Source organism: Amblyomma mixtum, chromosome 1, assembly GCF_055824585.1.
Source record: "Amblyomma mixtum isolate Tamu chromosome 1, ASM5582458v1, whole genome shotgun sequence".
Taxonomy (NCBI): Eukaryota; Metazoa; Arthropoda; class Arachnida; order Ixodida; family Ixodidae; genus Amblyomma; species Amblyomma mixtum.
Window position 1 is genome coordinate 26,372,039 of NC_143012.1, and position 12,269 is coordinate 26,384,307.

The 12,269-nt window shown below is 50.0% G+C and overlaps 2 protein-coding genes across 4 annotated transcripts in view; one reads left to right on the forward strand and one right to left on the reverse strand.

Moving 5' to 3' along the window:
* Nucleotides 1–2,607, forward strand: part of LOC149365812 (flavin-containing monooxygenase 5-like) — an 86,469-nt gene extending 83,862 nt beyond the window's left edge. For all 3 annotated transcript variants that reach the window (XM_089546357.1, XM_089546360.1, XM_089546369.1), the window contains exon 3: nt 234–2,607. In XM_089546357.1, coding sequence (XP_089402483.1) covers nt 234–1,313 — 1,080 coding nt within the window. In that variant the 3' untranslated portion in view covers nt 1,314–2,607. The remainder of the gene's footprint in view (nt 1–233) is intronic.
* LOC149365811 (uncharacterized) overlaps nt 1–4,293 on the reverse strand; it is a 90,120-nt gene extending 85,827 nt beyond the window's left edge. Inside the window, exon 1 of the mRNA XM_089546418.1 lies at nt 3,847–4,293. Coding sequence (XP_089402544.1) covers nt 3,847–3,987 — 141 coding nt within the window. The 5' untranslated portion in view covers nt 3,988–4,293. The remainder of the gene's footprint in view (nt 1–3,846) is intronic.
* Between the last annotated feature and the right edge of the window lie 7,976 nt (nt 4,294–12,269).

The following is a 12,269-nucleotide window of genomic DNA, read 5'->3' on the forward strand; positions in this document are numbered from 1 at the left end:
CTCTTTTGTTTTGTTTAAATCTTATCAGCATGCTTCCGCCCCCATCATAAAGTGAACATGCGATTGCTGTTGGCGTAGCTAGTTTTGTCGACATGCTTAAGTGCGGTAATTTTTTTGAAAGGATAAATATTTGGTTACAAGAGACCACGGAACTTTGGCGGTGGGGTCATTAAGTTCATGAGGACCGCTTCGCACCCTAAGATCTGTTACTTTTTTGTCGCCATCTTTTGCAGGTTTTTCTCAGCACGAGGAGAATCAACTGGGTCCTTCCGTCACACTACAAGTCCGTTCCCATGGACGTGTACTTCTTCAACCAAGCCCGACTATGGCTCTTCAGTTGGCTTCCTTACTCGTGGTTCAGTCGCTTCGTCATCAGCGTAGCGAACGATGCCTGGGACCACAAGGCCCTAGGCATGGAAGCCGATCACGACGTCATGACCCAGGGCCTCGTCATCAACCAGTACATCGACGGCAAGCTCCTGGACGGGACCGTCAAGATACGCGGACCTCCGCAGAAGTTCACCGAGAAGGGCGTCGTCATGAACTACATCGAGGAAGAGGTAGACGCCGTGGTCTTCGCCACCGGCTTCACGACCGGCCTGCCGTTCCCGACAGACGCTTTAAACCGGGATGGGGAGCGGCTTCTATTGTACAAGATGATGATCCCGCCAGCTAACCCAAACGTAGCATTCCTGGGGTTTGTCGATGCCAACGCGAACCTCCTGCAGGCGTTCGAGATGCAGGCACGCTATATGGCGAGAGTGTTCTCGGGAAAGCTGAAGCTGCCTTCCAGGGAAGCCATGGAACAGGACGTGGCCGCGACGCAGCAGAAGAGCAAGTCCTTCTTCGTCCCGACGCCCAGACACTCCCTGATGATCGACAAGATCGCCTATGTGGAGGACCTCGCTAAAATCGTTGGCGTTAAGCCTGACTACCTGAAGCTACTCTTCACGGATCCGAAGCTGTACTACGCACTCATGACCTCTCCGGTGCTCAACTACCAGTACAGGCTTCAAGGACCGCACTGTTGGAACGGAGCTAGGGACGCCATCTTAGGGTTCCAAGAAAGACTGCGGGCTCCACTGCGGCACCGGAAAAATGGCAAAGACAACGGCCGCTCCACGGCGAACTATTTCACAGCCGGCAAGCTGGTAGCGCTGTGCGCGGTCGTCGGGGTCTCGGCTTGCCTGAGCAATGGGACATTTAAAGCAGCGCTGCACAGCGTTCCCGTCTTCTGGGATAGGGCAACGGAGCGTCTTCTAGCCTTCGCTTCGAGTTTAGGTGTGCCTTTCGGGACAGCGGCGGCGATGTAAATGTAAAAGCATGAACTGACCAAAGCAAAGTACAGAGACAGCTAGTTACGCCATTGACTTTTATCTCACTCGTAGCGGTTAAGAGAGGAGGACGTAGAAACTACAAATTTACCCGCTAATGTTGTTAGTTAAGATTTATGTCTCGAAGTAATAAATTCTGCGTGGTTAGTTTTTTTCAACGTAAAGTGCTCTCCTCACGTCTGTAATACCTAAGCAGTGATAGAGAATTATCACTTAATTAACACAGGGGGGGGGGGGGCACACGGGAGGCGCCCCTTCTTGCACCTGCGGTACGGCCAGACGAATATCACTTTTATTTATTGTAAGCCCCGCTGACTGTGTAATCTGCACATAAAACGGGCTTATTCGGCTGCCAAAATGATTAGGCAAATTCTGTTTCGTCACTGTTTTCTGGTGCACTTATATGGTCAAGAGCATCAAAGTATTAATCATGCATGTGTGCTAACCACCGACAGGTCAGCCTCGCTCTCAATTTTTGCTCGCCATCTTCGATATATCAAGTGTGCGCAGCTGATATGACTCGAGTTTCTAACGAGCTAAACGTTTGCATTTTCGCTTGAACATTTAGTGGCGCAGTTAGAAAGCTTTATTGCACTTTACAGGGCATTTTAATGAGCATGCTGTAGCAGCTTCAAAGGTTCTGCTCGCCACGGGCATTATATACCCCAAACGTCGGTGCGTAAATCGCGCAGGTTCATCCAAAGGCTTTACAGAGCGCAAGATTTTTATACAACTTGGCCACTCTACTCCAGAAATTGCGTTGTTGTAACCCAAGTGTGCATAATCGGCATTTCAGGACTGATACTACTGAATTTTTTTATTCCAACGCAATACGGCTATCATGAATCGCGACCGGAAGGAGAATAAATTGCATAACTGTCGTCGTGTATACAGATTTAATTACAGAAGGCGAGAGCACTGACTTGTGCAAAAGCTGCGCACTACGGTGCAGTACGCGCCTGACTCGTTCTATACGTATCGTTCCGGATGACACTGAGAGCATAGTCCGTTAATTCACAAGGTTGGCGTGTAAATTTTTTCCACAAAAGTGGATGGTCGGAGTAACTTAAAATGCATATAACCTCTTCAATTGCAGCCTTCAAAGCTTGCTTTACCGCAATGAGCGCTTTTTACCGCAATTGCCGCAATTAGCCAAGGATGGCCGCTGAGGCTACCTGACCTTTTTTTAAAGCTTTTATCATTAGCCATTCCTAAATCTTGTTTTTTTCGTTATTACTAGGTAGTTAAACTTTTTAGGCCCTTTACACCACTGATCACTATTAAATCCCACAGAAAAAATTTCCTATACCTTGTGCTTGGCGCATGACGGCCTTAGCTGCCTATGTGCCATTAAACCCAACACAACACAACAACACAGCTTTTTTTTTACACTCTTTAACATGAGCGTCATACTTTCAGCCCGTGTTTGCATCTTCAAAGCCGCATTTTTAGAAATGTAGTTCTTACTAATGTGAAGCAATAAACAAGGAGCATTGACTCGCTCGGAAGAAGTGTTCGGTGATTTTCTTTTACACTCTTACCAAATATCATATTCGCAGTACACAACTGCATTGCTAGGCAAGCGGGCAAGGAAGTATGAATATTCATAATAAAACATTTTCTGTCCGCGGACGAGAGAGTTATTCGAAGATGCACTTGAGGCCCACTCCGACCAGCATTCCACGTGCAGAACTTCTCAATTCTCAGTGCTTGGCGTCTTGATATGAAAACCCAACTAGTGTCTAAATTGCAATCTAGTCGTGTAAAGGCTTAAGCAACATTACAAAATTTCTGTCTTCTGTCATTACTAAGTAGTACAAACTAACGTTTTAGGCCCTCTACACCACCGATGATTCTTCCCCTTCCTATCAAATTCTGCGGAAAACTGCTTTTATACCTTCAGTTTGACGCATAATGGCCTTAGTTGCCTATGTACCATAAAACACAACTCTTGAACTGATAAAGTAAGTCTCAATACAAACGTACTAAGAATCAGCCGATGTATAAGAAACCAAAAAGACAGTAATAAAAGAGTTAAAGGGAATAATTAGATAACCATATAAGCTAAAATAAGATTAAAAGGAATCATTTGTAACGAACGAATGTTCAGTTCCTGATGGCACTCATGCTTCCCTTTTGAGCTTCTGCCTTCGGCTACCAGTACGAGAAGGCATTTACTCTCATAAGACTCTCAAAACGGTACTCTCCATTTTTAAGTACTGAAAGAAGCCTTGCTACGCAAGCTGACCGAGTGTGCTGATCTGAAAGTATAATTTGTTAGCAACAGCAAGATACTGTCACCACTCACGCTTCGCTTTTGGGCTTCCGCAATCCTTCGTCCTTACCCAGACAATAGGGCATATACTCCCATAAAACTCCCATAGCAACATACTCTTTTTTTTTAGTTTGAAAAGGAGTCAGTGAAACGGGACTTAGTCAGCCGACTTTGAAGGAGAAAAAGAAGTACGCGACAATTTTCCCGGGAGAACATTCATCTCCTGAGAGCACTCACACTTCGTTGCTGTGCTTCCGCCACCGACGTGACCACCAGCAGGAGAGCAGCGCAGATCATCCACGTCGGTCGAACCGGCAGGAGCACCGCGGTGGACGAAACCGTCATCAGCGGCGCAGCATCCAAGCGCCTCATTCTCATCGCGCTGTCGTCGTCGCGGACACCTTCTAGAGGAAGCAGCGCTCCTTTCACAGTCTACCGCGGAGAACCACCGCTTGACCGATCAACGCCGGTGTGCGTGAAGAGAGAGGGCGCGCGAACGCGTTCACCTCTTTATATAACGGGCGACGACGACGTCTCAGCGCATCCGAGAACGCCGGGAAGCACGCTAAGAACCGACCAGCGACGGCTTCGAAAGGCAGCTGAGCGGACAACAGTGCGCAAACACCGCACGGTCACTCTCCGGAACCACTGTGGACGCTGGACCGCACGATCTCTAGCAGAAGACTGCGGGTGTTCATTTTTGTTTTCACCCAATCTCTCTCTCTTTCTTTCGCTCTTTCCCGGTCATTTCTCTTTCACTCGAAGAAGAGCGAAGGTGTTGCGAGGGAAGACGCGGACGTAGCGGTGGCTTCTGAGCGCTGCTGCTGCTGTTGCCGCTCCGGTGGCTCTTGCTCTTGCGTGCGCTGGACGGGGGGTGATGGAAACTGGTCCAACGGGACTTGACCGCACTACCTTCTTGCAGTGGCGGGAGCCTCCGCGCGACCGAGAGAGAGGAGGAAGGTCGCTTCTTCAACGCCGCTATCGCTTTCACGGGGAAGAATACGCTGCCCCATGCAACTTTCTTTTTACGTTTTTAACACCTCTCACGTTTCCATTTCCCGTCTGAACTTGGCGCGGTTGCGCGGGTCATTGGAGTGGGTGACGGCGCTAACTGCCTCCGGACAGCGATATCAAGCTTGGCGTCGTGCTATACGGGTCTGCTATCGGTGGGCGTACAAGGATGTGCACGACTGCGGAAAGCATGTACGCGTACTCTCTCGAACTGCAGGCATTTTCGAGCGGTTGATAAGCAAGTCAATGAGAATCGCTGCTTGAGGCTGTGAGGATGGTGGCAACAATCTCCTTAGCTCTTCGCGGACGATCTCATGGATGATGTCCCGTAGGCTGTCATTAGTGGTCGCTGAGGTGTCCGCATGGACCACAGAGAAGGCTGGTAGTGTCCGGTCGTACTGCCGAACCCTGACGTTGAGGGTCTTCTCGATCGTAGACTCTTCAGTTCTGAACTCGGCAACGGTCTTGGGCGGGTTTCGCACCAAAATAGCGTACCTTCTTCTCCTCTGTCACGTGAGAGTCAGCGCATCGGAACAGACGGCACATCTCTGCGACGTACACTAGGACTATCTCGTTCGGCAGTTGGGTGCGCGTCTCGAGCAGGCCTTTTCTTTGCGGGCAAAGCTTGCGAATGTTTTCACGAGTTCTTTCCAAAATTCCCTCCACGTTCCCAGGCAAGCGTCGTGATTATCGTACCAGGTTTTAGCTGGGCCCATTCAGGACGAAAAAGAGGTACCGTAGTTCCACTTGGTCGTCCCATCGGTTGAATGTCGCCACACGCTCAAACTGGTCTAGCCTTTCTTAGGCGTCTTCATGGGGGGTAGACCACTGAATACAGGTACATCACAAGGCAGTTTAAGAACCAGCGGTGATATTGTAGCGTCACCCTCCATCTTCGGTAGCTGTTCAGGTTCACGGTGCAGCACCTCCACAAGATGTCACGTAGTGGTTACGGCATTCGAAGCCGTGAGGAATACAACCAAAAAGTTCTTCGGAAAGAAAACTTTATTCGGCTTCCCTTCACCGAGAGCTTCTCATCAGGCCGCTCCCGAGGAATATACGCCCGTCCCACCATGAGCAACGCCGCAGAGCCCGTGCGAAGGCACTCCATCGAGCGTACGGCCCCGAGCCGGACGCCGTATGGGTGGACGCTGCCTGCACGGGTGATGGAGCGACAGCAGCTGCGGTGGACTCCTCTTCATCCACCCTCCTCACACTACCTCTCCCTCCAGACACGTCCCCAGAGGCTGCAGAGGAAGCCGCCATTGCACTTGCTATAACCCGCACGGAAGCCTGGTATATTTTAACTGACTCTAAAACTGCGATTCTGAATTTTGCTCGAGGCCGAGTTCATGTCCCTGCTTTTGACATACTGGACTCGCCCGATGCACCCCCGCCCCGCCAAGTGGAGCTGATATGGGTGCCTGCGCACTCCGGGAATCCCGGAAACGAGGCCGCCAACCTTTTAGCCCGAGGTTCTTTAAACTGGGCTCAGGTGGCCTCGGATCGGGGATTCACGAAGGATCGCATGCACTCATTCAGTGAGCTGACCCAGGCATACAGAGCCTCTCGCCAGCTCTACCCCCCGCCCCACCCCTCCCTAGATAACAGACACGCAACACTCTGGCGCAGATTACAAACACATACTCTCCCCTCGCCCCTTACCCTAACCCACTATCATCCCTCCTTCCCCACTCCTGCTTGCGCCCTATGCCCAGAACCCTTCGCCTCTTCCCTCCACATCCTTTCCCTCTGCCCGGCGGACCCTCCCCCGCGGGACCTAGAGAACCTCAAGACCTGGGAGGACTGGGAGACCTTGCTGCGCTCGGAGGACCCGGCCGTGCAGACCATCGCCACCGGCCGTGCTGCCAGTGTTATGAAACTTAGGAACATAAACACTTGAGTGCAGTGGGGTCGTGCGGGGACCCTGGGGCGTGCCCCGAATTCCTTTGTAAATAAAGTTTTTCTCTCTCTCTCTCTTGCCTGCGCCCAGATTGGACTGAATGACTTGGCGGCGGCGACAGCAACAAGCGTGCTCGGCGGTCGTCAAACGAAATGCCCGCCGTTCTCGGCCGTGCTCAGTTTAAAGCTGACAGCGAACTTTCGAGATACGGCGTGCAAAGTTGCAACATTCTGGAACAGCATAGAATCGGCTCTGCCTGGATGCGATCAAGCGAAATAACTCTGGTCGCTTCTTGCACCACAAACAAAGCGATAAAGCTGCGTGCCAGCAACTTTGAAGAATAAACGAACACTACAAAGGCTCGCGGCAATATGGATGACGCAACAACGGACATCGTCTTCTCCTTTCTTTCCTTGTTTGATCGACATCTTCGATAGAAGTCCGTCTCGTTAAATTTCGAATGAAGTTTGATAAAAAATTCAGGGGGCACTTTGACTGTCTAAAGTGCGTAGAGGCGAAAGCGTTTTACGCACCACTTTCACTGCTTCTGTGGCACTGGTGGCGTCACATGTAATTGAGTACTAATTACTAAGTGATGACAAATCACTAATTAATGGTTAATTACTGATTAATGCCTGAATACTAATTAACTGCTAATTAATGACGCTTAAGCTTCGCCTTTAGGAGTGGAACGCGACAGCGTGTTGTAGCGCTGCCAGGGAGTCCACGGAACGCCACCACCCGTTAGGCGCGATGCCTTGCCGTTTGAACGCAACGGTTGTTGAGGAAAGGACATGGCGCAGTAATTCTGCCATCTCGGTGCACACCTGAACCGCACCGTAGAGGAAGCGAGGAAGTGGGAGTGAAAGAAGAAAGACAAAGATGGCCCGTAATGAAGAAAATGAAAATTGTATTTGAGGAAAGAAAATTACTCAGTAACTGTCTCACATATCTCGGTGGACACCCGTCAAAATTCAGGGGGTGGGGGGTGCACTTTTTTTACCTAAAGTGCGGTCACTGATGTGTGGCTAAGATGTTAAGCTTCCCCTCTAAGAGTGGAACGCGAGAGCGTCTTGCAACGCTGCCAGGGAGTCCATAGAACGCCGTCGCCCATTCGGTTCTACGCCTCGCTCGTCGGTAAATTGGTTTTTGAGGAAAGGAAATGTATTTCTCTCTCATATCTCGGTGGACAGCTAAACCTCGCCGGAAGGGAAGGGAGGAGGATGGCAGTGAGCGAAGAGAAATAAGAGAGCATCTTATTATCGCTCCCATACCTAGAAACATGCATCCCATCCACGACAAAGGCAGAAGGAAAAGCAGGGTCGCACAGCTGACTGCTAAGCTAGGCAAGATGCCACAGGGAACCGTCGCCTACACTGATGCCGCGGTAGGCACGCTAGGAGACACCGTCTCCGTAGCCGTCGGGGACTCAGGCAGAACGTTACGCGTTGTAAGACACCTTGACTTAAAACCCCTTGTGGCGGAGGAGGTTGCAATAGCGATCGCTCTAACTCAGCCAGGTACCAAATACGTAGTAAGCGACTGCAAAGCCGCAATTAGAAATTACAGCAAGGGACGCATCCACGAAATGGCGGCTAAATATCTAAAAGACTTTATCCCCGCCCACAATATTCTAATTATCTGGACCCCAGCCCACTCGGGTCTGGTTGGAAACGAGGCCGCCCACAGGCTCGCCCGCTCCTCTTTACCTCGGGGAGCCGTGGACACCTCATACGAATTCAGCACTAAAGCGGAAACCAATACCTTTAATAGCATCACAGACATTCAGAAAAAGAACAAAAGGATCTATCCTCCTCCGGATAGATCGCTTAGCTCGGCTGAGGCCTATGACTGGAGAAGACTCCAAGCTAGAAACTTCGCATCCCCGCTCTGGAGGAGCTGGACAGGAGGTGACACGAGGGAGGATGCGGAGGTGTGCGAGTTCTGCGGGCATACCGCTACACTCGAACACATACTATGGAGATGCCCCAGTGCCCCAGGATATGGCAGAATCAATAATGCAGAGGAATGGGAGACCATACTCAGAATGCCGACCTTAGCATACAACGATACGCTACCCGCCTGGCAGCAGAAGCTGCGCGACTATACCGTTGCTAGTCTTCCAGCTGCGACGCTGCCCCTCCCCGGACGCCTGCGTGCGGACCCGGAGGGGCACGGGTCTTCTTCTGGCGGAAATAAAGTTTCTTCACTCACTCACCGTATTCACTAGACGCGCCTTTGTTCATTCCAAACCATTGAGCTGGCATTGTGATGAACCGCCTTTGTGATGAACCAGAAACAATTCAGCATTGTTTCATCAGTTGCAAAGATGCAGTACTCTTCTGGGATATCCTGCAACGCACTTTTAAAGAAAGAATTCATCTGACTCCACATTCTGTTCGCTATCTCACTGCGCTGCCATTTGTTGATGAACCCCTGGACATGTTCTTTCTGATTGGACTGCACAGCCTCTGGAAAACCCGCATGATGGACAGACACTGTGAACCTGTTGTGTCTACAAAGGATCACTTCAGTCGAATGGTTGTTCATTTAAGAGACGTGTATGCCCAGACTGAGTACGAACCGGAGTGGCACTCACTATTACTGATGTGCTCTGCATTGCCCCTTTTCTAGTGTATGTCTTTTGAATATGTATTGATTACCACTGTTTTCATAATGGCTTGTATATAGTTCATGTACATAGAACATTACATCACTGTAATAAATACCATGTTGAAGAAAAAAAAAAGCTGGCATGGCGGAGTGGATAGCATGCTCGTCTCGCACTCCGAAGACCGGGGTTCGATTCCCGAGCTCGACCAATTTCTTACTCGGTTTATTTATTTATATAGCCTGACTAGAAAAGTTAATTATGCTAATTGGGTAATTAAGCAATTAACTAAGCTCAGTCCCACTTACTTGGAGCATCACTATATGATCCCTTCAATTGGTTGGATGGTTACTAGCCAAAGTACAATTGGCCCTGTTTGAAATTGGCGCACAGTGACGTCACGACCGTTTCGACCAACTGAAAAGCGTGACATTTCTGTCGACAACTGCTGCTTACAACGATGAGACATTAAAGGCTTTCGCCTTAATACTGACACCAACCAATATTTATTAGCCGCCCAACTTTGTGAGTATTTCTCAACTGTCCGTGTTTATTAACATCTTAGAGAGAGCCGTCAGCTTTAGGCCACTATCACCAATCTCAACTTACTGCTCACAGTGCCTATGAGCAGTATTTGTCGAAAAATCAGCCCACAGCGAGCCAACTTCTAGGCCGGACATTGTGGCTCGTTTGACGTCCTCATCGCATCAAGCCTATCGAAGGAAAGGGGAGCTGTTGTGTCCCCTCCCACTCAGCATGAGAGGTGCCTTCCGAGTGCGGCAGGAGTACCTTTACGAGGCCGAACAGCAAACCCAGCCGCCTGTGAATTTTACAGCGAATAGCTGTTATAGTGAAATCAACCGCGATGGCCTTCCGTACATGATTCGTGCATGATTCCCTTCACCCCTTACCCTAGCCCATTATCATCCCTCCTTCCCCACTCCGGCATGCGCCCTATGCCCAGAACCCTTCGCCTCTTCCCTCCACATCATTTCCCTCTGCCCGGCGGACCCTCCCCCGCGGGACCTAGAGGACCTCAAGACCTGGGAGGACTGGGAGACCCTTCTGCGCTCGGAGGACCCGGCCGTGCAGACCATCGCCACCGGCCGTGCTGCCAGTGTTATGGACCTTCGGAACATAAACACTTGAGTGCAGTGGGGTCGTGCGGGGACCCTGGGGCGTGCCCCGAATTCCTCTGTAAATAAAGTTTTCTCTCTCTCTCTCTCTCCTCCGTACATTATTCTTTAACAAGACAACAGAGGCCGCCGCGGTGGCTCAGTGGTTATGGTGCTCGGCTGCTGACCCGAAAGACGCGGGTTCGATCCCAGCCGCGGCGGTAGAATTTCTTTGGAGAATTTCTTTGAGGCCCGTGTGCTGTGTGATGTCAGTGCACGTCAAAGAACCCCAGGTGGTCGCAGTTTCAGAAGCCCTCCACTACGGCGTCCCTCATAGCCTGAGCCGCTTTAGGACGTTAAACCCCATAAACCAAACAAGACAACAGAGTCCTTGTACAAAAGGGTTGAAAATTGGGCGAGTTGGTACGAATTCATACGAATTTCAATAAATTTTGTCAGTTGTTAGTGAGCACTTACTTGTGTTGCTGTCATCTGTCTCTGTCCCTGTCCCTGTGGTGCCACACCATTATGAGTCCTTGTAGGTATGGGAATCAGCGGCAGCGGACGGGCTGCCCTATAGCGAGTGTCTTTCATTGCATTTATTTATTGCATAACTGAGATGTTATTTATACGGAAGCCTATCGAAATTATACGAAATATTCTTCAGCGTTCAAGCTTGCCGCACAGATTACATAAAACCCCAGCAATTTCCGGCATTTGAGCGAACACATCGTTGACACCCGCATAGGCACGACAAATCTTAATTTTTGCAGTGTCGTGTAAGAACCGTTATAGCCCCGCAGTGCGCTCCGTGTTATCCTGGTCTCGCCTGCACAATGAAACAACAACGAGGAACGCCTACATAAGGCCATTACGGAGAACGACCGTGCCATTTTTTGCCTCACGTTTCACCCGACGAGCTAGTATGCGAGAGCCTAACACATACATTTAGGGCCAGATGAAGACAAATAAATACAGGGCGCTTCGCCCAACTCTTATTGCTTTTCTTTTTGCGACCAGGGACATAAACTACAGTGAGCAGTTCAGGAGAGCAAGCTGCCGGGCTAGTTGGTGAAGCATGTTAGAATTAAGCGCAAAAAAAAACGGACAAGGGACGAAGTAAGGGACACAGAGACGTTCACGAGCGTGAACGCCTCTGTGTCCCTTACTTCGTCCCTTGTCCGTTTTTTTCGCGCTTAATTCTATCTAACATACAGTGAGCAGTAACGTGGCGTAATAATGAGGCAGAATATCTGTGGTGATGTCGTGAAGTTATATGTACCGGTATCGTGTCAGTAACGACCAGCGGGAACGTGGGCAAACGTCCACCCCTCGGCGCTGGCTGCGAACCATAAAAGCGAGCCTGCGACCGAGAGTCATCCTTGTTTGAAATGACGTAATCCTGTTTGCCCACGGCTTTTTTTATGACATATATAGGAAGGGTGAGTACAGTGCCCCGTAGAAGTATATCGCATCCCGGCGTAATCCCTCTTAGTGGTGGTGCCGTTAACGTGGAACATCATGCAGTCAGGAAGACAACTCATCGATTTTTTTAACCGCAGGAAAAACCATTAGTGTAAATAAAGTTTTCCCTTCCCTTCCGCGACCGCTATACCGGGAAGGTTCATCTTAGTTAAAGGACACAAATAGGATTTTCTTGTTCTGGCGCATTCAGTGAAGACGAACTGTAACCAACTAGCCCAACAAGTTTAATCGAGAAGGCTTTCTTTAGTGACCAAGCAAACATGAGCCATGGCCTCTGTAGTGCTCAATCAGTGTTTTTTTTTTTTTTTTAGGAAAGCAAATGACGCAGTAACTGTCTCACATATTTCGGTGGACAACCGAACCACGCCATGAGGAAAGGGAGGAAGGTGGGAGGGAAAGAAGAAAGAGAGAAAAAGGTCCCGTAGTGGAGGGCTGCGGAATGATTTCGACTCCCTGTGGATCTGTAACGTGCACTGACATCGCACAGCACACGGGCGCCTTTTGCGCCTCCATCGAAACGCGGCCGCCGCGGTCG